We start from the raw sequence: 22,692 nt of genomic DNA on the forward strand, positions 1-22,692 counted from the left end.
AAAGGAAAGAATTCGTACAGTCAGGCAGTTAATTAACCTGGTCTGTGTGGGAGAGAAAAGAAGTAATAATTCAAAGAATCAAATGATGGAACTTGACCTGTGTGGGAAGTAAAAAGATAGGACAGACTCGCTCCATTAAAATCCTGTCACGCTGAAATACTTATCTTTTATTCTCTCTTTCCTCTTCGTGTGGATCAGTCAGGTCGGGAAGCTTATCTTTTGGAATCCAAGTGTTTTTTCAATGTTTTTTTTTTTTTTTTTTTTTTTTTTTGACGTTACCGTTCAATACCGTTCATGAAATTATTGTCTATTTATGAACTGTGGTTATGGAATATTTGTGTAACTAGATGCCTTTTTTTATTTTATTTATTTTCTTTTGGTGATTATCTTCTATTTACTCATTATTTAACTAACTACCTGACTGTGACTGACTGACTAACGAAATAACTACCTGCCTTCCCTAGCTAACTAACGAACAAACAAACTAACTAAGCAATTAAATAAATAAATGACTTACTGACTAACTAATTAACTAACCAACTACGAGTATTTCACAAACTAACCAAATATACATTAATTCTTTAGAATGATTTCCCGTTGAGCAGGTTTCTCCAATGTTACGCTGCCTTTTTGTTAATACTTTATTTTATGTAATTTATTGTAATCTTATCTGTTCGTGCCTTCACTTAGTTCTCATTATACTTCTCCTTGGTTCCAGTTTTCTTTTAATACTGTTTTTGTTTATCTTTTTATCCCTCTCGTAATATTATTTGATCTATGCTGAATGATCTGTATATTTATGATTTGGTTTTCATTTCTGCTAATTTCTATGATAAAGCTTTTTATTTTTTATTTTCTGCCTTACCAAATGATTTTCTCGGTGTTATTCATGGAAGTGACACGCATTTTGAACTCTATTTATAGTTTCCTTATCTCCATATTTTCCGCTATGCTTTTCTTTCATATAATCACCAATTGGACAAAATTTTAGCTCAATCATATTCACCTTTTGCAGTCAACCTTTATTCTTTGTCCTTCACCTCCAGTCCAGTCAGCAGCATCAGTCGCAGTTCGGCTTGTTTTGTCGCCTCACTAAATTGTTGCCTTTTGTGATTTGGAATTGGATGAGAAAGATAATTATTAAGTACTGATCGAATGCTGTTATCTGTTGTTCGACTTACGGATTACTGAACACTGACCACGTACACATGTTCACTCACTGTAACAAACACACACACACACACATTCAGACATTACTTTTTTTTGTGGTGTATCTATATTTTTGTCTTACTTCTCTTTGTTCGTAAGTTGTTTAACTAACTATTACTTTAATTTTATTTTTAATGATAGGAAGGAAGGAATTACGTTTATGATCTCCTATGAATATTGGATTATCCGTATTAGGATGTGATGATAATGATGGTGGTGGTGGTGATGCTGATGATAAGAATAATGATAATAGTAATAATAGTAATAATAATAATAATAATAATAATAATAATAATAATAATAATAATAATAATAATAATAATAATAGTAAAAAACAACAACAACAACAACAACAACAACAACAACAGCAGCAATAATATCGAGAACATAATGAATCATGCACGAATTTCGAAGCGATGAAAAAAAAAATATGTGGATTTAAAAAAAAAAAAGAAGACTGATTTATGGAATGTTGCAATACAATATTATGCTGACTGTCCGAGGTGGTTATTGCTTCCCTTTGTGTGGGAATGAGGTAATTCTGTTTCATGGTCTTGGTTCTTTCCATCCATTTCTCTTCTCGTCCTTCACCCATCTGTTCTCTTCTCGTATATATATTTATTACTCTGGAAGGAATTATCTATGCTTAAATCTCTGTTCGCCTGTCTCTCTCTCTCTCTCTCTCTCTCTCTCTCTCTCTCTCTCTCTCTCTCTCTCTCTCTCTCTCTCTCTCTCTCTCTCTCTCTCTCTCTCTCTCTCTTTTACCTTTTCTTTATTTTGTTTTGTGTATTCCCTCATTCCCGTCTTTTCTCTACTTCCTATCCTCTCTTTTTCGTCCCTTTTGTTCATTATTTCTTCCCCTCTCCCTTAACTTTCATATCCTCTCCCTCCCCCTTGTTTCCCTTCATTATCCTTCCTGTGGAAATTCTGAAGAGCGTTAGATCAAATTCATAGCAGGAGATTAGTTCTGCTCTAATATAACATAGATGATATAAAATTAGGTTGAATAATCATTACCTGTCTATTTTCAGCACCCAATGTTCATTCTAGCATCCCTGTACAGTATATTTCATAATTCTTTATCACTATATTTAAAGGACACCTCCTCCGCCTCTGCATTGTGTCGTGTGTTCATTATGAGTTGATCCCTGCGTGGTAATAACTGTCGGCGTGGTGTTGTCGGTGATGAGTGGTGATGTGGTGGGTGGTTAGCTGTCTTGCTGCTTCCTTCTATTTTTGCTTAACGAGGCACAGTGACATAGTTTGAGGATGGAGAAAGTCCGTAGACGAAGACGAAGAAGTAGAAGAGAAGTGACAAGGACAAGAGGAAGAAGAATGAATAAAGAAAAGAGGTAAGGAAATAAGAGGAGAAGGAGTAGGAGGTGGAGGACCATGATGAGAAAGAAGAGAAGGCGGAGGAGGAGGAGGAGGAAGAGGAGGAGGTGGTGCAGGAGTTGGAGGAGAGAAAAAAGAAGACGAAAATGTAGAAGACGAAGAAGTAGAAGAAGAAAAACAAAGAAAAGAGAAAGAAAGAAAGAAAGAAAGAAAGAAAAAGAAAGGAAAGAAGAGAAAAGAACACGAAGATCAAAAAACAAAAAGAGAGAAGAAAAAGAGGAAAAAGGAAAGGCAAAGACGAAGTAAAAGAAGAAAACAACATCAATAACAACAACAACAACAACAACAACAACAACAACAAGCAGTAGCAGCAGTCCCTTTGATGAGGCGGCGCCAGTGTGGGCAGACCAGACGAGACCAAACCGCGTTGTCTCCTCTCAGGCATAAAATACAAACTTGGCAAAATGGTACTAGCCAAAATTCGTCAGTGGTCCCATTTGAGCGCCACGTATATATGGTCCCCTGCCTGAGTTGCGAGAGTATCATGGTGACTGAAGTGGTGTTCGTTTCATTCACTTGAGCGGAGCGAATCACGTTAAATTTGAAGAGACAGATAGACAGAGAGAGGCAGACACACACACACACACACACACACACACACACACACACACACATGAGTAAGCTTGGCAGACAGACAGATATATATACATACGCGAGTTTTTAAGATGTATATAGAGTTTTTGATATTTTTAGTTGTTTGTTTTTGGAGAGGTTTATTTTGTTTTCAGAATATTGGAAAAGGAAGAAAGCGAAGGCAGGGTATTTGTGGAATAAGGAGGAGGAAGAAAGGAAAAAAAGAAGGAAATCCAAAATAAAATCTCTGCACAACAAGATAATTGTGGCAAAAATATGTAGAGTGGATGTTTCTTTTTATTAATACCTCTTTTAATAACAGGTTCTTGCTCTCTTCCTTCCTTCCTTCCTTTCTCCCTACCTCTTTTCCGTCCCTCCTTCCTTCCCTCACCCTCTCGTAATCTTCACTACCATCACCACAACCTTCATCGCCACAACAATCACATCCCCTCCATCATCTATGTGGCTTCTCTCTGATTCCACCACCACCACCACCACCACTAGCACGTATCCCACATTGTTTTCCATCACAACAGCCATCATCATCATCACCTACTCTATACCCTAACCACCACCATCACCACCACCACCACCACCACCACCACCACCACCACCTCCACCACCCTCCACATTGTCTACATAAGTTACGTAGCATAAACACTGCCTCTGATTCCCTCCACTCAGTCTCCTACGTGTGTTTCTTTGTAGTGTTGAGCGCAAGACAAAGACGAGATGAGGCGAGGACAGGTTATTTCACTATTCAATTCTGGACTTTGCTTTTGGACTGTCTTCTTAAGGAATTGGCACCTGCAATGGCTGTTTTTTTTTTTTTTAACAAGTTTTGTTGCCCCTCTTACATAAAGTGTGAACAAAATAAACTAACACACACACACACACACACACACAAGAGAGACGGCAAAAGATAGACAGGTGTAAAGAGAAAAAAGGTCTAAAACACAACCAGTACGAAACAATTTATCTTTTCATTAACTTCCATTTTCATCCTTTCATTTCCTTCTCCCCCCTCCTTCTTCTCAACCTCCTTTTTCTCTTTTTTTTTCTACCTCTCCTACTCTTTCCTGCTTCCCCTTAACACAGTTACACCTCCCCCACCACAACTCACACACACACACACACACACACACACACACACACACACACACACACACACACACACACTTGCCAACTCATACATTAGTACAACCAACACAAGCTACACCAGAGAGAGAGAGAGAGAGAGAGAGAGAGAGAGAGAGAGAGAGAGAGAGAGAGAGAGAGAGAGAGAGAGAGAGAGAGAAATTTAATGACACAAGGGGACAGACATAAAGGATGAAGAAAAAAACATTTACGAATAATAGAAATTGAGTTGTCCACCACCACCACCATCACCACCACCAACACCACCACCACCACCAACACCACCACCACCACCACCACCATCTCTCTGGACCTGTTCGTCTCCATAAGCGTAAATTGGGAGAGTCACAGCCTTGCGTTTGTCTGTACTCGTATGTTCTTTCCTCGGCTAACTTGGGGCGTGCTGGGACCAGGAAGAGAGGGAAGAGAACGAGAAGGTTTAGGTGGTGGTGTTGGGAGAGAGAGAGAGAGAGAGAGAGAGAGAGAGAGAGAGAGAGAGAGAGAGAGAGAGAGAGAGAGAGAGAGAGAGAGAGAGCTTGATATTTAGTTAATTTTAAGTTTATGTAATACACCAACACTAAAAAAAAAAAATAAATAAAAACACTTATCAGAGACAGCGACTTGACGGGGAAAACAACAACAACAACAACAACAAAAGCACCACAAAACAACACTGACTTAGTAAGAAAGAAATATTGACAGAAGACAAGACGTGTGATTTTATTTCTCATGCTCCGATTCTAAGACTGTTCCGAAGAAAAACAAAAAGCCATACACGTAACTTACAAAGAATGGCAGAAGTCTGTCGCACGTATAGTGGAAATGACAGGGGAGGGAATGAAGGTGGTAGTATAAAATTTGTGTGCGAGTTTGTGGTGACTGGAGGAAGGTGAACGGTAGGTGAGTGAGGCGAGATGAGTAGCTAATGAATGCTGGTGAGGTGGCGAGTACCGGGAGAGGACCAAGGGGAGAGGGGAGATGGAAGTGGATGGAAGGGACGAAAAAAAGAGAGAAAAGAAAGGAAAGAAAAAAAAAACGTAATGAGGTGTGACGATATGGAGAAGGGGGATGGGAGTTGAGGGAGGAGGAGCAGGAGGAAGAGAAAGAGGAGGAGGAGGAGGATAGGTTAGGAAGAATGAAATGTTAATGTAAATGCCAATATCTCTCCTGTGATGGTAATAAGGACACGATTTAGATGGAGATAAAATGTTGACTCTTACAGAAAATGTTGTTGTTATTGTTGATACTGAGGATGTTGATGCTGCTGCTGCTGTTACTACTACTACTACTACTACTACTACTACTACTACTACTACTACTACTACTACTACTACCAGCACCACCAGCACAAAACCCCCACTTACCCCAAATCTCAAGGCAACACCACCAAACTCTTACACTGCAATCACCACTCTTCCTAGCCGAGCCATTCTCCAACCCCGCCTCCTCCACCTAACTTTCCTATAACTCCACACCTTGTCTTGGAGCTCCGTCAAGGTCATTCTGTGGACCAGCCCAAACTATCAACATGTTTTTATTACCCTCTTCATTCATTGTTATTAGTTTTTGTGTGGGACCATTGATTCTTATACCTCCAGTCACGTCAAATGTAATGATCTGAAAATGAATAATATGGAAATTCAATAGATGTGTGTTTGGCTTCATGAATTATTATTGTACTTTTTTTTTTCCCTCTCAGTGAAGTGTTGGCACATTACATTATTAATCCTCGGAGCGTGAGAAGCGAGTAATTGCGAAATGTTGGCAGGTAATGCAGGTAATATGGAGGGTTTGCAGTCCCGAAGGTCACACAGGTGAAGGGATGAACATTTAATGGCGCCTCCTATTGCAGAGGTTGATGTGTTTTTTTTTTTTTTTGCTTATTTATGCATTTGTTTGGGCGGGAGTGTGTGTCTGTGTGTGTGGGTGGCTGTGTGGGTAGCTGACACAGCACAACCATCCCATTTCTCTCTCTCTCTCTCTCTCTCTCTCTCTCTCTCTCTCTCTCTCTCTCTCTCTCTCTCTCTCTCTCTCTCTCTCTCTCTCTCTCTCTCTCTCTCTCTCTCTCTCCTTCCACTTCTCTTCCAAACAACAACTTTCCTTTCTCTTCTTTCTTATCCCTTTTCTTCTCCTCTCCTCCTTTTCCCTAACCCAGCGCACTCTCTCTCTTCTCTCCTATTTCTCCTCTCATCCACTCTCGTCTTTCCATCTCCTGCACTCCCTTTTTCTGTCCCAGCTCCGCCTAAAGCCATCTGAATGAGCTCATGTTAATAGCGTTAAGAGATTCAGTTATCCGTGTATTAAGCTTGTAAGTTAATGAGAATGACATGAGGATATGTTTGTTGTTTACTGTCTGTGTTTTAGATTTTATTTTCTTAGATGTATATGTAGTAGATTAATGTTTTTTTTTTCTAAATGGAGGACTTGGAGGAAAAAGGAAAAATTATTATTGTTTTATATACTGACTTTTTTTTTTTTTTTGCTTTTGGTTGGTGGAGGGGAGAGAGACTAATTGCTTTGAAAATCCGTGGCATAATTTCTGGCTAGAGATGTACAATAAACAACTTGGGTTTTTGTCCGATTGGAAGCCTTGAAGATAAGTTATTTTTGTCTTATCTGAAAAAAAAATTTGCGTTTCTTTTAGTAATTGCTTAAAAAAAGTTACATAATTTCTTGCCCTCTCTGTGTATTCAAAATTTTTTTTGCGTTTTCTCTGAATGAAAGAAAAACTTGAAAGAAAAATAATGATTGGTTTACATGTTAACTCTTCTTCTTTTTCATTAATTGCTACAAAATCTCAGTGACAACATTTCTAGCAGATGTATCGTACATTCAGTATCTTGACATTTTCCCTGACTGGAAGACTCAAAGGTAAAAATCATTATTGCATTACACATACGTATGTCTACGTTTTGTGGGAGCCATGAACTTCAAAGAAAATAATGTAAGTATTTTGAAATTTTTTATTAATTTGTCATTTTACATCTTTCGTCTTTCCTTTTACGTGTTTTATGCTTGAAGGCTTTGTTGGTGGTGGTGGTGGTGGTGGTGGTAGTGGTGGTGGTGGTCGTGGAGGTGGTGGTGATGGTGGTGTTTACTGTGAGGCTTAATGAGGGTGTTTGTCGGCTCTGTTGTTCACGTTAGGAACTAATTAACGTGTTTACTCACTCCTATTGTCGTTTAATCGCTTTAACCATGAGGTCCGGGACGAGGAGGCGCAGGTAACGTGTGCATGACCTCCTGGCGCTGACCTAGAAAAACACTGACACGTTCGCGTTGCTTGGTCTACGTTGACTCCTCCTCGCTCTGAATGCAGGTTAGGTTGTTCGTGATTAGCTGTGTTTAGTGCTTAATTCGATAGCGGAGTCAGTCGTTTTTTTTAATTTATTTTTTTATTATTCTTTAACGATTTTTCTTTTTCTTTTTTTTTTCTTTTTTCTCTGTCTTTATTTTTTCTTTATCTTCTCTTCACCCATCCTTCCACGCAACAACTTTCCTTTCTTTTACATCTATTTCCTTTTCTTCCTCCCGCTCCTACTCTTTCTTCTTCTCCGTCTTCCCACCACCACCACCACCACCACCACCACCACCACTAGTATTACTACTACTACTACTACTCTTTCTTTTGCACAGGAGGAAGAGAAGGAGGACGGCAGGTACGCAGAAAACGGATTGAGAAAGGCAAGGCAAAGGAGAGGAAGTGAAGAAAAAAAAGGGCTGGTTTCATTTGACTGCCTAATCTTTGTGCCTCACGCTTCCTCACGCTTCTCTCGCCTCCTGCCGCACGCCACTAGGGTGAGTCTGTTTACACTTGTTGCACTGTTTACACATCCTCACGTTTTCTGTTTTCACGTCGCTTTGTACTATAGGCTTAGTAATTAAATTCCTGGTTTTCTTTGCTTGTGTTCTTGCGTTTATTTGTGTATCGTTTTCTTTCTCTCTTTCGGAACTTCTTTGTTGGTATTTTTCATTTTCAGGGATCGGTAATTAGATTGTTGCTTTCCTGTACGTATATTCTTGTGTTTATTTATGTATTGTTTTCTCTCTTCTTGCTCCTCTTTATTTCTGTTTTTTTTTTTTTTCATTGCTCTTTTTATTTCGTGGTCAGTCGTAATATTATTGTTTTCCTTTTCGTCCAATCTTGTGTTTGTTTATGTGCTGTTTCATTTCTTTTCGCTTTTCTATTTTATTATTTTCACATTCACTTTCACTTTCACTTTCAAATTTTTTTTGTTTTGATTTTCGCCCATTCCTGTGTTTATTTGTGTTGCTTCCACTTCTCGTTAACATTTATATTTGATTTAGTTTTTTCCCTGCCTCCACTGTTTTCTTTCAATTCGTCGCACTTATTGCCTTATTGTTTTCACTGCTCGCACGAACAATTGCTCTCATCGCACAAAAGTCAGTGGTAGGAATTAGATTTTACGATTCTTATTTTCCCTGTACGTTTCTTTATTTCGTTACGCATTTCTTACTTTTTTTGCGCTGTTTGATTCGGTTGTCGCGATGCTTAAGCCAGTGAATCTATCAAAGAAGAAATTAATCAATCTATCAGTTTCTCACGTGATAAACTTCAAGGTTTTGTATAACATTCACACGCAATGTTATAGGCAGTAAGTGCAGCACAGTATGTGAAAACAGGGACTTATGTTGCACTTTTAATGTTACGAATGTATGTAGATTATTATCCTGTCATCCTTGGTGCTACCTGTCAAGCGTCGCGCCATTAGTTGCCTGACCCCTCATTACCCTTGCATACCACCGCCAGTCAACGTAAGATATTTTTAGGCAAACCATCAACCGCCTCACCAGACCAGACTCAAGCAAATGACAAACTCGTAAACTCCACACTAGATTACCTCATTGTGGCTTTTTTCAGGACGCAGTAAAGTCAGTAACACTCACTACGTATAATTAGAGGTCGTTTTTAGCTCCTACTGCTCACTCTGCCCCTCTTGTTGACACGGAACTTCCATCAACTCCAGACACGTGACTCCCTTCCCCTGCTGGTCTTCCTTGTATACTGGGAGTTGGCGTTTCCTCGGGAGTAAGACCTGTTTGCTGTTCACTAGGAAGAACATTACTGGTAGATAGCCTGTAATTCGCTCTCACCTCCGTCCTGCCTCGTGTATTGCTTATTTTGTTCAGTATACGCATCTTTCTGTCTGTTCATTCATTTTTTGTGTTCATAGTGAAGTGGAGGTTCTTATGTGACTCTTGTAGGTAGATAAGTCATTCATTTACTGTTCTTTCTCTAGTATATTCAATCTACTAGTCTAACTCTTCTATTTGATTTTTAATAGTTAATCGTAAATTTTTTTTCTCAACTTTTGAAATTTTCCTGCTATTTACTTTACTAATTGATTAATTCGTTCAATCTACTGAATTTTGTTTTCCTTGTTTTAAAAATCTTGGGTCACTTCCGAATTTTTTTCATATTTCCCTTAAGAACTCATGCATTGACTTTTCTTTTCTTCCATAGTTATTTTTTTATTCCATTTTCGAAGCTTCCATTTTTATCCTTCACTTAAAAAGGTAGTTCAGATAGAAACACTAATATAACTTGATTCCTCTAATGTTTTCATTGACCTTTCTCCCCTTCATAGTTACATATTTATAACATTTCCAAAAGCTTCCATTCGATCATTTTCTTAAAAGCTACTATACTCGATAGAAACACACATCGGGAACTCCAATTATAACCAGTCACTAATGGACGTACGGCAGCAGTCACTCGGGCGACAGTGTACTAATCAAGTTAATCATTCTCGACTTGACGTCCGCTGAGTTTGTAATTTTCGGCGAAGTTCATTAATTTCAGGAGCAATTTGTGATGACGTGTCTCATTTTGTGCGCCGTTCACAATTAAGAAAAGAGTGTGCATAGGTAATATTTATATCAGTGTTCCTTCCTTCCTTCCTTCCTTCCTTCCTTCCTTCTTAGTACAGTCGCGTGTTGTCTGTTTTTTTCATAGTATTTAAGTAGATAGTAACTTGAAATATGGTAGGGAAGTACAGTGATCTTAGAATACAATACGATACGTGCGTGAGAATATTTCAGTTCGTCGTTCTTAAAAAAGGGTTGTTATTTCTCGTGTTCGCATTGGAAAAGAGAGGAAAAGTAAACGATGAAAAACAAGGAACTGAAAAAGATGATGATGATGATGATAATGATGTTGCTGATGAGGATGAAGAGGAGGAGGAGGAGAAGGATGGAAGAAGGAGAAATGAAAAATGAAAGTAAAGGAAAAGAAAAAAGAATAAGAACAAGATCAAGAAAGAGAGGTAAAGAAAAATAAATCAAAAGAAAAGAAGAACAAGAGGAAAGAGAAGAATATACTGTGAAAATGAAAAAAAGAACAAAATAAGAAAAGAAAATAGATTATAAGATGAGAAAAAATGTTAAGCTCAATAGATGATGATTAAAAAGAAGAAGAAAAAGAAGAAGAAAAAGAAGAAGTAGAAGAAGAAGAAGAAGAAGAAGAAGTAGGTGAAGAAACAGATGTTGTAATAAATCAACCAATCAAAAAGAAAGGAAGAACGAATATGAAAAAAAAACAATAAATAAATAAAGCGACACAAAACTACAGATAATGAACTCAACCTGGTTTTTTTTTTTGTGTGTCTGTATGTCCAATGTTGTCAAAATTAGTAATATTGTGTGTTTTTTCCCCTTTTATTTGGAGTAAACATATATTCAGTGAGTTGACAGCTTCACTAATAGAATATGTAACAGTGTCAGAGTTCTGGCTGATTTTAATTGGCTCCGCTTTTTGTACGTGTTAAACGAAGCGTAACCAAATTGATTGTTTACTGTTCCACATCATGTTTTTATTTATTCATTTATTTATTTATTTATTTTTTTCATAGAGGTTTACATGTTAATTTCTTTCAGTCTTTGGTACATCATGATTCTGTTTTGTGTTCCAATCTGTGAATTTTTCTTGTGTTATAGTGTGCCCCGGAGTTACTAATTAATTCATATAGGTACACAACACACACACACACACACACACACACACACACACACACACACACACACACACACACACACACACACACACACACACACACACACACACACACACACACACACACACACACACACACAGAAAGGCGGACAAGGCTGCGTTTGGAATACATTAATAATCAGAGTGGGATCAGAATTAATGGAAGCAATACTCGTACAGAAGGCTTATGACACTTGACATTACACTTATTTGATACTTTAAATACGGACATTAAAAAAAGAAAAAAAATAAGGGAAAAAGAATAATAAACTGCAAGACACTTCCCATAATTCAAAGTAATCTTTTTCAATATATTCTTTTGGAACTAGCATCTTTAGTGAGCTTCTTTATTTATTTATTAGCCATTCTGTTGTCCTTGCCCAGAGCTTCTCTCAAAATAAAATGATGAAAAATATCTACCCTGCAGCAATTTTTTTTCTGGGTTTTAATGTTCGGTTTCCCTAGTCTATTGGGGATAGGACGGTGCCTCTTAATGAACTGCTTTGGATTTGGCATATGGGAAACCGTTACCCTGAGCGGATGCCATTCCTACCCTCGGACAGTGGGTAGGATGAAGAGCCGTTAAAGCAAAGTCCATTCAAGTTGTCTGTGAAATATAACAGAGAGACAGAAGGAAAAGGAGTAGACTAAATGAGGAATCGTAATACAAAAGAGTCTTCAGTACATAGGAACATTGGCAGTTACATCATAAAAGAAGGGGAAAAAAATGAAAGTTAAGCTCCATATAAGGCTGAACGAAAGAGGGAGAGGAAGGTGAGAATAGAACGAGATAAAAGATAAAAAAAAGAGGATAAAGTTATGTATTTTGCTTCTATATTGCGTAAGATCAAGAACCATAGCAATAACGAAAAAAAAGACTTTGTCCCATGTAAAATGAAGAAAAAAGAAGAGAAAAAGGAGCATAATAGAATATATGAATAATAATAAGAGAAAAATTCTACATAAAATAAAAAAAAAGGAAAAAAAAGGAGGGAACAAATTAAAAATAACAAGGATGAAAAGAAGATAAAAGAAATAATCTCTATATAATGAAAAAAAGGGAAGAGAAGAAAAAGGAGGGAAGGTAATGAGAAAGAACAAGAATGAATAGGAAGGAAATAGTAAGACCTATATGAAATTAATCCAAACAAAAAAAAAAAAAAAGGGAAGACGAGAAAAAGGAGGGAAGATAATGAGAAAGAACAAGAATGAAAAAAAGAGAAAAAATCAATCCTGTATAGAATCAAACAGAAAAAAAAATGTTAAGAGGAAAAGGAAGGAAGGAGCATAATGGAGAAAAGGAAGGAAGGAGCATAATGGAGAAATAACAAGACTAGAGAGAAAAGAAAAAGAAAAAAATGGAGTCTATAAAACAGAGGATAAGAGAGACGAAAAAAAAAAATCCAATAAAAACAATAAAAAGAAAAAAAGAGAAAGAGAACATAATGAACAAAAAGAAATGTCAAGAATAACAAAACAAAGCAAAAAAAAAAAAAAGAAAAACGTACACTTCTTCTATACATAAAATAACAAAAAGGAAAATGAAACACAACACAACAAGACAGAAAAACAACAACAACAACCACCACCACAATACGGGACGCGCAGCCACAGCGGCGCCTCTCACGCGGTGTGCGGATATACATATATGTGTTTGTGTCGGTGGAAATAAATGGGCGGGCCGCACGCTGGGGCAAGATTACCATTGGGAAAAAAAAGAAAAAGATGGAAAGGTAATCGCTGCTTCTCGTTGTGTTGTGTGAACGTTGCCTTATTTTATGGGAAAGAACGTTTTTTTTTTGTTGTTGTTAAGCGGAACGTTTTTCATTTTTGGTGAGTTTTTTGTTTGTTTGTTTTGTTTTTAACGTTTTCTTTGTGAGGTGGAACGTTTTTTTGTAAGTTATAACATTTTTAGGTGAAATTACTTTTTTTTTTTTACGTTTTTGAGTCTGGAAAGTTTTTTTTTGTATATCAAGTATTTGGAACGTTTTTTGTTAGGTAGCTGGATTTTTTTTTTTTACTGAGGAATTTGGAACTGTTTGTGTGTGTGTGTGTGTGTGTGTGTGTGTGTGTGTGTGTGTGTGTGTGTGTGTGTGTGTGCGTGTGTGAAATATAGAGAACGTGTTTTTTGAGGCATTTGGAACGCTAATAAATAACAGAACACAGATCTTTATGAGTTTTGTATTTGTGTTCGTGTATTGTATAGCGTGTCAGTGTATTTTGTTTTCCTTTTTTCTTTCTTTTTTCTTCTTTCTTTCTTTCTTTCCTCTTGTTTCTTACAAATTTTTTGCCTTCATACATATTTATGCAAATCTTTAAGTATATTTATTAGTTTATGAACTGTGGTCGATTCTTTTAAGCTGCCCTATCTGTCTATGTATGTATGTATGTATGTATGTATGTATGAATGTATGTATGAATGTACAAGTATGTATCGATCTATCTGTCCATATATTATCTAGCTGTGTGTGTGTGTCTGTGTGTGTGTGTGTGTGTGTGTGTGTGTGTGTGTGTGTGTGTGTGTGTGTGTGTGTGTGTGTGTGTGTGTGTGTGTGCCAGTTTTCCCTCTATACATATATTCAAGTAATTTCAAGTAATTTTACTGAACAACCTATTTGTGCTACACTTAATTAATCGAGATTCTAAGCCCTTTTACACACACACACACACACACACACACACACACACACACACACACACACACACACACACACACACAATATCAGATACAGTGAAAAAAAAAAAAGATATATTTCTCTCAGCATTCCGAACAACCGAAGATAAACCAAAGCTCATAAAATACTGGTTTCATTCACCACGATCTGTAATCTACTTAGGACACCACTGCTGTATATTACTCTGATATCGCTTTTCCTTTATCATCTTACGGATTGGGAAGTATGAGTTATGTGTCAATAAATTTACCTGGGACACCAATCTAACTTGTACTTACTAAGGAATCATTTTTCCCTCCCGCGTAAAAAAGATAGTTTCCTTATTAAAGACTGCTTATCCATTTGTCCCTATTTGATCGTAGATTTTACTCATTACTGTTCATATATATTGCGTTTTCCTTACTTATTGTCTGCTTTTGTGCTTGAATAGATAGTTCGTGTTATGTAAGAAGAGCGCTGATCTAAAGCAACAAAACTATAAAAAAAAAAGGCTCACTGAATTTGCTAGTCTCCTTGAAATCAAAATCACAGACCAAAATCAAGTCCAGAATTATATTGTGAAGTGCCTTGAAGATGGAAGGATGCATGGAGTTTCATAGTTTACCAGTGAAAAGGTATAACAGGTTCAGAATACTGGTTAGCTCTTGCATTGGTGTTCTGAAGCGGGTGTTAAAGAAAAAAAAATAGTGGCTTATTTCCGATGGAGGGTATATGTAAAGACACTTAAGCCGAGGGCGTTCAGAACTGGTTGACTATTGCAGTGTTGTTCTTAAGAAGGTGGCTTGCTTAACTTTTCACTGCGATACGAAATAATTAACAGCACCAGAAGCAATGCATGGAATCTTTATAAAAATCTACAAGAAAGTTAAAGATGAAAAAGAATAGATTTTACAATTTCTACCAACTTTAAAAGATTGGAGGTGGCTATTAAACGAGTGGAGATGTCTCAGAGTTATTAGTAATTAAGGAAAGATGTAGCTAATAGCAGTCAGAAGGTTATAATGATCGGGTATTTATAAAGATACTTAGACCAGAAGGCAGATTAAATGACTTTCTGCTGACATTTTATTTAAAGTCCCCAGATCAGTGGAGTGTGCAAGCAAGATGTAGCATTGTTAATATCGCTGTCTGACGAAACACCCATCATACCTAAAGCATTCCCGTGTAAATGTTTGATGCCACTTCTATTTGTCAGTCTTCTGCGGAAAAAGTCATTGCTGTCAAATGCACTTCTTACTTAAAACTTTTGTGTAAAATGCTTGATGTGACAGTTAAATTTGTCAGGTTCAAGAAAGAAAATACTGTGATGTCATAGTTACATTTATCAGTCTTCTGCGGGAAAGTTACAGCTGCCTAAGGTTCTTACTGAAAACTTTCCTCCAAAACGCTTGATGCGATAGTTAAATTTGTCGGGTTCAAGGAAGGAAACGGTCGTCGCTGTCTGAGGAAACGAGGTATATACTTCCATTTTCCCTTCCGAAATGTGTGGTGTGATAATTAAATTTGTCTGTTTCAAGCAAAAAAAAAAAAAAAAAAAAAAAAAAAAAAAAAAGAAATAAAAAAAATAAAAACAAATAAATTGTGTGGTGTGTGTGTGTGTGTGTGTGTGTGTGTGTGTGTGTTTGTATTTAATTTCCGTCTGGCGTTACATGTTTGGTATTATTAATTTCGTTACGGCTCAGGCAATTTTGTTTATGAATTCTCCCTGACGCTGTGTTGTTTCTCTCACCCCCCCCTCTCCCTTACCCTCCCCTCTCCCACGCCACTCTTACTTTAATTGCCACACTTAAAACATAAACTTGCAATAATAAATGAAAGTACAGAGGGAGAGATAGAAAATAACAAAAGATTCTTAATATAAATAACACAAGAGAAAGAAAATCATACATTCTCAGTGTATAATAAGAGAAAAAAGAGAACAATAATAATAATAATAATAATAATAATAATAATAATAATGATAATAATAAAAAAGACAGACAGAAATAGGATTAATGGTTGTAATGGGGACTGAAAAACATTTATAGATCCTTGAAGATAATAATAATTATTTATGTGTCAAGGAAATGGGACACAAACGCACACACACACACACACACACACACACACACACACACACACACACACACACACACACACACACACACACACACACACGTGCTCGCCTATTACTATTACTACTACTACTACTACTGCTACTACTACTACTACTACCACCACCACCACTATGACCTTCGCCACCACCACCACCACCAGTACTCCGCCACCCTCTTCATCCTCCTCCTCCTCCTCCCATATATGAACATTTTTTTAGTCAGGATAACAAACGTTCCTCACACACAGCTGAGGGAGAAGCTTTGTCTTGCTGTCTTGCTGTCGTGAAGGTTCAAGGAAAACGTTGAAAAATTGTGTCTGAAAATAAATTACAAAGAAATGAGCGGGAGAGAGAAAGAAAAACAAAAAGTGGAATCGGTCAGCTGTGTGGGGATAAGAGAGAGAGAGAGAGAGAGAGAGAGAGAGAGAGAGAGAGAGAGAGAGAGAGAGAGAGAGAGAGAGAGAGTGAAAATAGTGTCACTCAGCAGCACATCGTTCTTAGAAAATTTAATATATTACTGCAATCCAATTATTCCCATCCTCTAATCATCTCCAACGTCTCTTCTCCTCTCTCTCTCTCTCTCTCTCTCTCTCTCTCTCTCTCTCATCTCTCTCTCTCTCTCTGCTATTCCCATATTGATTGCTTTACTTATCTACATACAATTTCACTATTTCTGGAGTTCATATTAAAAGTATAACAACAACAACACCACCTCCACCGCCACCACCACCACCACCACATAAATCACTTAAAAAAAAATAGATAAATAGCAAACTCAAAAAGAAGACACACAACAAAAATATCTGCTCGACATTCACAAAAATGAGCGAGGAAGTAAAAAGACAAACAGATGAAGAGAATTAAGTAGACGTATGAATAAGTACATAGAGAAGAAAATAAAGACATAAAACTGGGTGTAATATGGAGTAGATAAATAGACAGATGAATGTGTGGATGATTTGATACAGTTTTGGCAGTACAGATGGGAGTGTGTTTTTCAAGCCAACGGATTATACTCGAAAATTTAAATAGAAAAAAAATAAAGAAAAAAGAAAAAAAAAGATGTTTAGATGAGACTCGTCAGTACAAGAGTAAGTGTGCATCTTAAACTAAAACAAACACTCACATACACAATAAATACGAAATAAAAAAAAAATAGTAATAATGCTGAGATACCAATCACCACAACACAACAACACACACACACACACACACACACACACACACACACACACACACACACACAACACACACTACCACACTTAAATACAAAAATATAAAATAGATTACAACAAAAACAGGATTCGCGACACAAGATTTACGCGTCGCCAAGGGAAAATCGGTGTGTTGGCATCTCGCGTTACAGGATCGTGGTAGTAGGAGCGAAGGAGTGGAGGAGGAAGGTGTTAGGGGTCCTGCGAAGGATATATCACCAGGGGAAGCTGTACTTGACACTCCATTAGTTCCGAGGATTATCAGTGTCCATGGGCTAGAGGGGGAGGAGGAGTAGGAGGGGGAGGTGGAGGAGGAGGAGGAGGAGGAGGAGGAGGAGTAGGAGGAGGAGGGAAAGGAGGACTAGCATTGGAATAGGAGAGGGAAGGATGCGATTATTAGTGTGAGAGATAGAGAGAGAGAGAGAGAGAGAGAGAGAGAGAGAGAGAGAGAGAGAGAGAGAGAGAGAGAGAGAGAGAGATTCTTACATAAACGTTATCCTCTAAGATGAGGAGAAATATTTGTGCAAGTCTTGCCTTCTCTTCTAATAACACTCCATTTATTTTAGGACTCTCTCTCTCTCTCTCTCTCTCTCTCTCTCTCTCTCTCTCTCTCTCTCTCTCTCTCTCTCTCTCTCTCTCTCTGTCTCTCTGTCTCTGTCTCTGTTTCTCTTTATCTCTCTCTCTCTCTCTCTCTCTCTCTCTCTCTCTCTCTCTCTCTCTCTCTCTCTCTCTCTCTCTCTCTCTCTCTCTCTCTCTCTCTCTCTCTCTCTCTCTCTCTCTCTCTCTCTCTCTCTCTCTCTCTCTCTCTCTCTCTCTCTCTCTCTCTCTCTCTTTCTGTCTCTGTCTCTGTTTCTCTCTCTCTCTCTCTCTCTCTCTCTCTCTCTCTCTCTCTCTCTCTCTCTCTCTCTCTCTCTCTCTCTCTCTCTCTCTCTCTCTCTCTGACATACATTTATATACAAACATTGCTAAGATATATAAAAGTCAATTCCCACCTCTTTCCTCTCCCTTCCTCCTCCTCCTCCTCCTCCTCCTCCTCCTCCTCCTCCTCCTCCTCCTTCTCCTCCTTTTCCTCCTCCTCCTCCTCGTAGCAGTTAATCTTTCTTAAACGAGACCAGATAATGAGCACACACACACACACACACACACACACACACACACACACACACACACACACACACACACACACACACACACACACACACACACGAACGCGGGGAAAAAGAAAGCTTACAAACATGCAAATAAACATCAAAGCAAACGCCAAACACGTGAACCTGAGGGCTGAACAAACACACACACACACACACACACACACACACACACAGAGAGAGAGAGAGAGAGAGAGAGAGAGAGAGAGAGAGAGAGAGAGAGAGAGAAAGAGAGAGAGAGCTTATTCTCCACATCATTAATTTTCATCCTTTCCGATCGTTACTTTCCAAAATCAGTGACGATCTTTTTCCTTTCATCCTTCGCTTCCTCTTCCTTCTTTAAAAATTTCCTTTTGTCTCTTTCCTTTCAGTATTTTTTTTATGACGATTTCTTTGGTGTATTTCTGTTTCTTAATTGTGTGATTCACTTCTTTCTTTCCTTCCCCATTGCTTGTTGTCATGTGTGTTTTCTATCTACGTTTTTATCCACTCTTTTTTTTCGTATTCTTCTTTGTTCTTTTTATTTTTTTGTTTTGTTTTTCATTTCTCTTTGTTCACCAGTAAGGTTTTTTTTTTCGGTCTTTGCTTTGTCTCTTTCATTCCCTCTTTTTCTCCATTCCACTTTGCACATTGAAACATTGATATTCTCCCTCTTCCTCTTTCACCTCTCTCTCTCTCTCTCTCTCTCTCTCTCTCTCTCTCTCTCTCTCTCTCTCTCTCTCTCTCTCTCTCTCTCTCTCTCTCTCTCTCTAACCTTTCATCCTTTATCATTCCTTCCTTCCCTCTCCGTCCTTTCATCGAACATTTCAAGCTTCCATCCCTTCTTCCTTTAATCTCCATTATTCCCTTGTTCCTCCCTCCTCTTCCTACGTATTTTCCATCCCCTTCCTCCTGTTCTTTGCTATTTTTATCTTTTTCGTTTACTTATTTTATTTTTGTCAACGTTTTTACTTTTTTATCTTTCTTTCCTATGTATATTTCTTTCACTTGTCTCCCAATTCCAGATTTATCAGTTATTTCATTGTATATTACTTGTTTTCTTTCATTAATACACTATTCTATTTTTTTATTTCACTTCCATGTTGCATTTTTTTTTTTTTTTACCTTCAGCCGCTTCCTCCTTATTCATTTTCATTTTCAATTTTTTTCCGACATTTCTCACATTTTTTTCTGTTAATTTTTAGCTTCTTCCTCTAACTCATACTGCACAACTTTTTTTTCTCTCTCTGTAGTCAATACACGGACCTTCCTTCCATCGTGTGCACTGTTCTCACCGTTTGCACCTTTCATCCAAATCATTCACAGTTTTCACCGATATTTTCTACTTTTTCCCCTCTTGCACTACATCTTTTATCCCTACATGTCACAGCTTTCATGTATCTTTCCCCTTTTCCCAATTTTTTTTCCTTTTTTTCCCGTCTTTGCCCATCACTTCACTTTTTGCCCCTACAAGTCACAACCTTCACGTATTTTTCCCTCTTTTTTCCCTTCCTTTCTTCCCCACTTTCATTACCACGTTCATTCCCGTCACTCCGTCTCTCCTTACCTTCTGTCCGGCCTTCATCGAGGTGTCTTTGACGTTCCTGATGCCCTTCCTGGCGTCCTGTGCGAGGTCCGTGAGCGACCTCTTCGTTAGCGAGCTGCGGCGTGAGTCCGACCCAGGTGGCAAGAGGGAGTTTCTGAGGAGAGCAAGCGAAGTGAGGGCTAGTGAAGGAAGGGGAGAGAGAAGGAATGACTGGGGAGGGGAGAGCTCTGGGAACACAGGGAAGGAGTCAGGAAGGCAAGGGGGCGCTAGGAATGAGGGAGTAAGGGAGCGCGGGAGGGAGGGGAGAGAGAAAGAGTGACTGGGTTAGTGTAGGAGCGAAGTAAAGGGGAGGGAGGACTAAGGGAGAGGGGAAGGGCGGAAGTACGTGGATGTGTTGGGGGGCGGGAAGGAGGAAGTCACGAAGGAAGAAAGAGAAGAGGGATAGATGGAGTACGAGGAGGAGAGAGGAGGGGAGAGGGGGATGGAAAAAAAAAAGTGGAATGTGGACTTGGAAGCAAACAGAAACATGTACAATGAGTGAAGGGAAGTGAAGTGAGCGTCTCGTGGCGTTTATTCCTTCCATTATTATCACTTTTGCTCATCATTCTTGTCCTTCCATTCATTCATTCATTCACTTCCTCCTGTTCTTCTATAAATCAAGTGGTAGCGAGACACGAAAAGTGGTGAACGAGAAGATAGAAAACGAGTGATGAGAATTAACTTACTGACTGACTGACTGATTGACTGATTGAGCTGCGACGTATAAATCAGTCAGTCAGTCATTCTATTTCATCATTTCCACATCACCTGTCTCACCACCCTTGATTCCATCTCTCGTGTCTGGCAACTCACTTTCTGGATGGTGGCATAGTGTCCAGGTAAGAGTAGGGGGGCGGTGCATCGGGGGGTGGCGTGCCTGAGTTGATGGGCGTGGCGGGGCTGGTGGAGGGGGTGTTGGGACGCGGCAGATAGCGGGGGCTGAGGTGAGGAGTGCCTGCCGGCGGAGTGCCTGTAGTAGGTGGAGTGCCGTGGCGGGGACGCTGAACATCTGCATGGAAACAAAGTAACGCCTGGTGAGCTGCAGTGTGACGCAGTGTGACGCAGGCGTGACGTCGTGTTTTGGTGATCAATGCTTGCAGGAAAACGAATAATTGCTCAGGACTTCCGTGCCTCGCCTATCAATGCCAGGGAAGAGTGATGAGCCTGGGAGGTGTTCGTGCTCTTCCTCCTCAGGCCGTGGGAGGGTGAGGGAGTTACGCTCGTGTTCTTAAATGCTCCAGGTAAAAAAAAAAAAAGAAAAGAAAAGAGCAGCCATGAGAAAGCGTCAAGTACTTAAAGGCTCGAAAGCAGACTATTTTTCAAAGGTCACAGAGATGAATAGTCGGGTTCTAATGAGTGTTTCCCCAGCGATGATACACAATCCTTCAATCATCACAAGAATCATTAAAACAACTTTGCAAACTTGAGTAACGTCCGCCAAAGCCTAGAAAAAGTTATGAAAGTAAGACGAGCAAACATTTGAAATCAAGTCAGTCCCTCACCTGCGGAGCCTCGGCGGGCCAGCTGCTCGTCAAAGAATCTCCCCCGGGCCTCGAATGAACCCTCCTGGCGGGACATGCTGCCCAACGCCGCGGTGACGCAATCTCTCGCTGGATCTTCCTCTTCTCTACTCCTGGGACGCCTCCTCGATCAGGTCCCAGCGCCTCACCTCTCGTTTATCTATCAGGGCGACAGGTAGCTATTAATTTCCTTGCAGGTGATCATTAGCTCTGAGTCACCTGATAAGTTCTTTTTTATTCACCTGATGGAGCGTGACCAGTGACTACCTAGGGCGTGTTTGTCACTCAGAGGTCACGGCTCACCTGTTCCTTAGGGCTACGCTGCCTTACCTGTCGTCTGCTGGGAGGGAACACTTTAGTGGTCCCCCGGTGCTGCTGGCGGGACGAAACGAGGTCACTGGAGTCGCCGTCACTCTCCCCTGCCGGTAAAAAGAGAGGAAAGACGGTCAAGGGCTGAGAAAGAGAGAGAGAGAGAGAGAGAGAGAGAGAGAGAGAGAGAGAGAGAGAGAGAGAGAGAGAGAGAGAGAGAGAGAGAGAGATTGCCTGCCTGGACTCATTCTGGAACACGAATTGAGGAAAAAAGACATTTACAGATTATAAAGGAAAGACCGACATCACCACCACCACCACCACCACCACCACCGAAGCCGCCGCCACCACCACAACTACTAAGAAGAAAAGAAGAAAAAATTGGTATCGTTACTTCCAAGAGGACGAGTGATGATAGTTTTTTTCCCTTCTTTTCTTCCTACTCCTCTTCCTCCTCCTCCTCCTCCTCCTCCTCCTCCTCCCCCTTCTCTTCCATGAACTTCCTCTCATTCCCTACCTTTCTTTTTCCCCTCTCCTTACATCCCATCACTTTTTCCTTCCCCTTTAACAGAATGCCGGCACCCCTCATTCCCCTCTCTCTCCCTCTCCCTCTTTTTTTCTTTCCCTTCCCCTTTCTTTTAACATCCTTCCCCTTTCTCTCTCTTTCTCTCTTATCCTTTCTTTTGCTTCCATAAATAGAAAATCAATGACAGTAGCTTTGAATAAGACGAAAATAATACTTCACCTTCTCATGATTACCTTTGATTCTCTCTCTCTCTCTCTCTCTCTCTCTCTCTCTCTCTCTCTCTCTCTCTCTCTCTCTCTCTCTCTCTCTCTCTCTCTC

The 22,692-nt window shown here is 39.3% G+C and overlaps 1 protein-coding gene across 8 annotated transcripts in view; it reads right to left on the minus strand.

Annotated features, from left to right (window-relative positions):
• LOC135094755 (uncharacterized) overlaps positions 1-22,692 on the minus strand; it is a 157,054-nt gene that overhangs the window by 58,008 nt on the left and 76,354 nt on the right. For all 8 annotated transcript variants that reach the window (XM_063995138.1, XM_063995107.1, XM_063995148.1 and 5 more), the window contains 4 exons: positions 21,870-21,958; positions 21,522-21,699; positions 20,833-21,028; positions 20,002-20,134 (listed from right to left, as the gene is read on the minus strand). In XM_063995138.1, the coding sequence (XP_063851208.1) occupies positions 20,002-20,134; positions 20,833-21,028; positions 21,522-21,597 (405 nt within the window). In that variant the 5' untranslated portion in view covers positions 21,598-21,699; positions 21,870-21,958. The remainder of the gene's footprint in view (positions 1-20,001; positions 20,135-20,832; positions 21,029-21,521; positions 21,700-21,869; positions 21,959-22,692) is intronic.

The sequence above is a fragment of the Scylla paramamosain genome, chromosome 3 (genome assembly GCF_035594125.1).
Source record: "Scylla paramamosain isolate STU-SP2022 chromosome 3, ASM3559412v1, whole genome shotgun sequence".
Classification (NCBI taxonomy): Eukaryota; Metazoa; Arthropoda; class Malacostraca; order Decapoda; family Portunidae; genus Scylla; species Scylla paramamosain.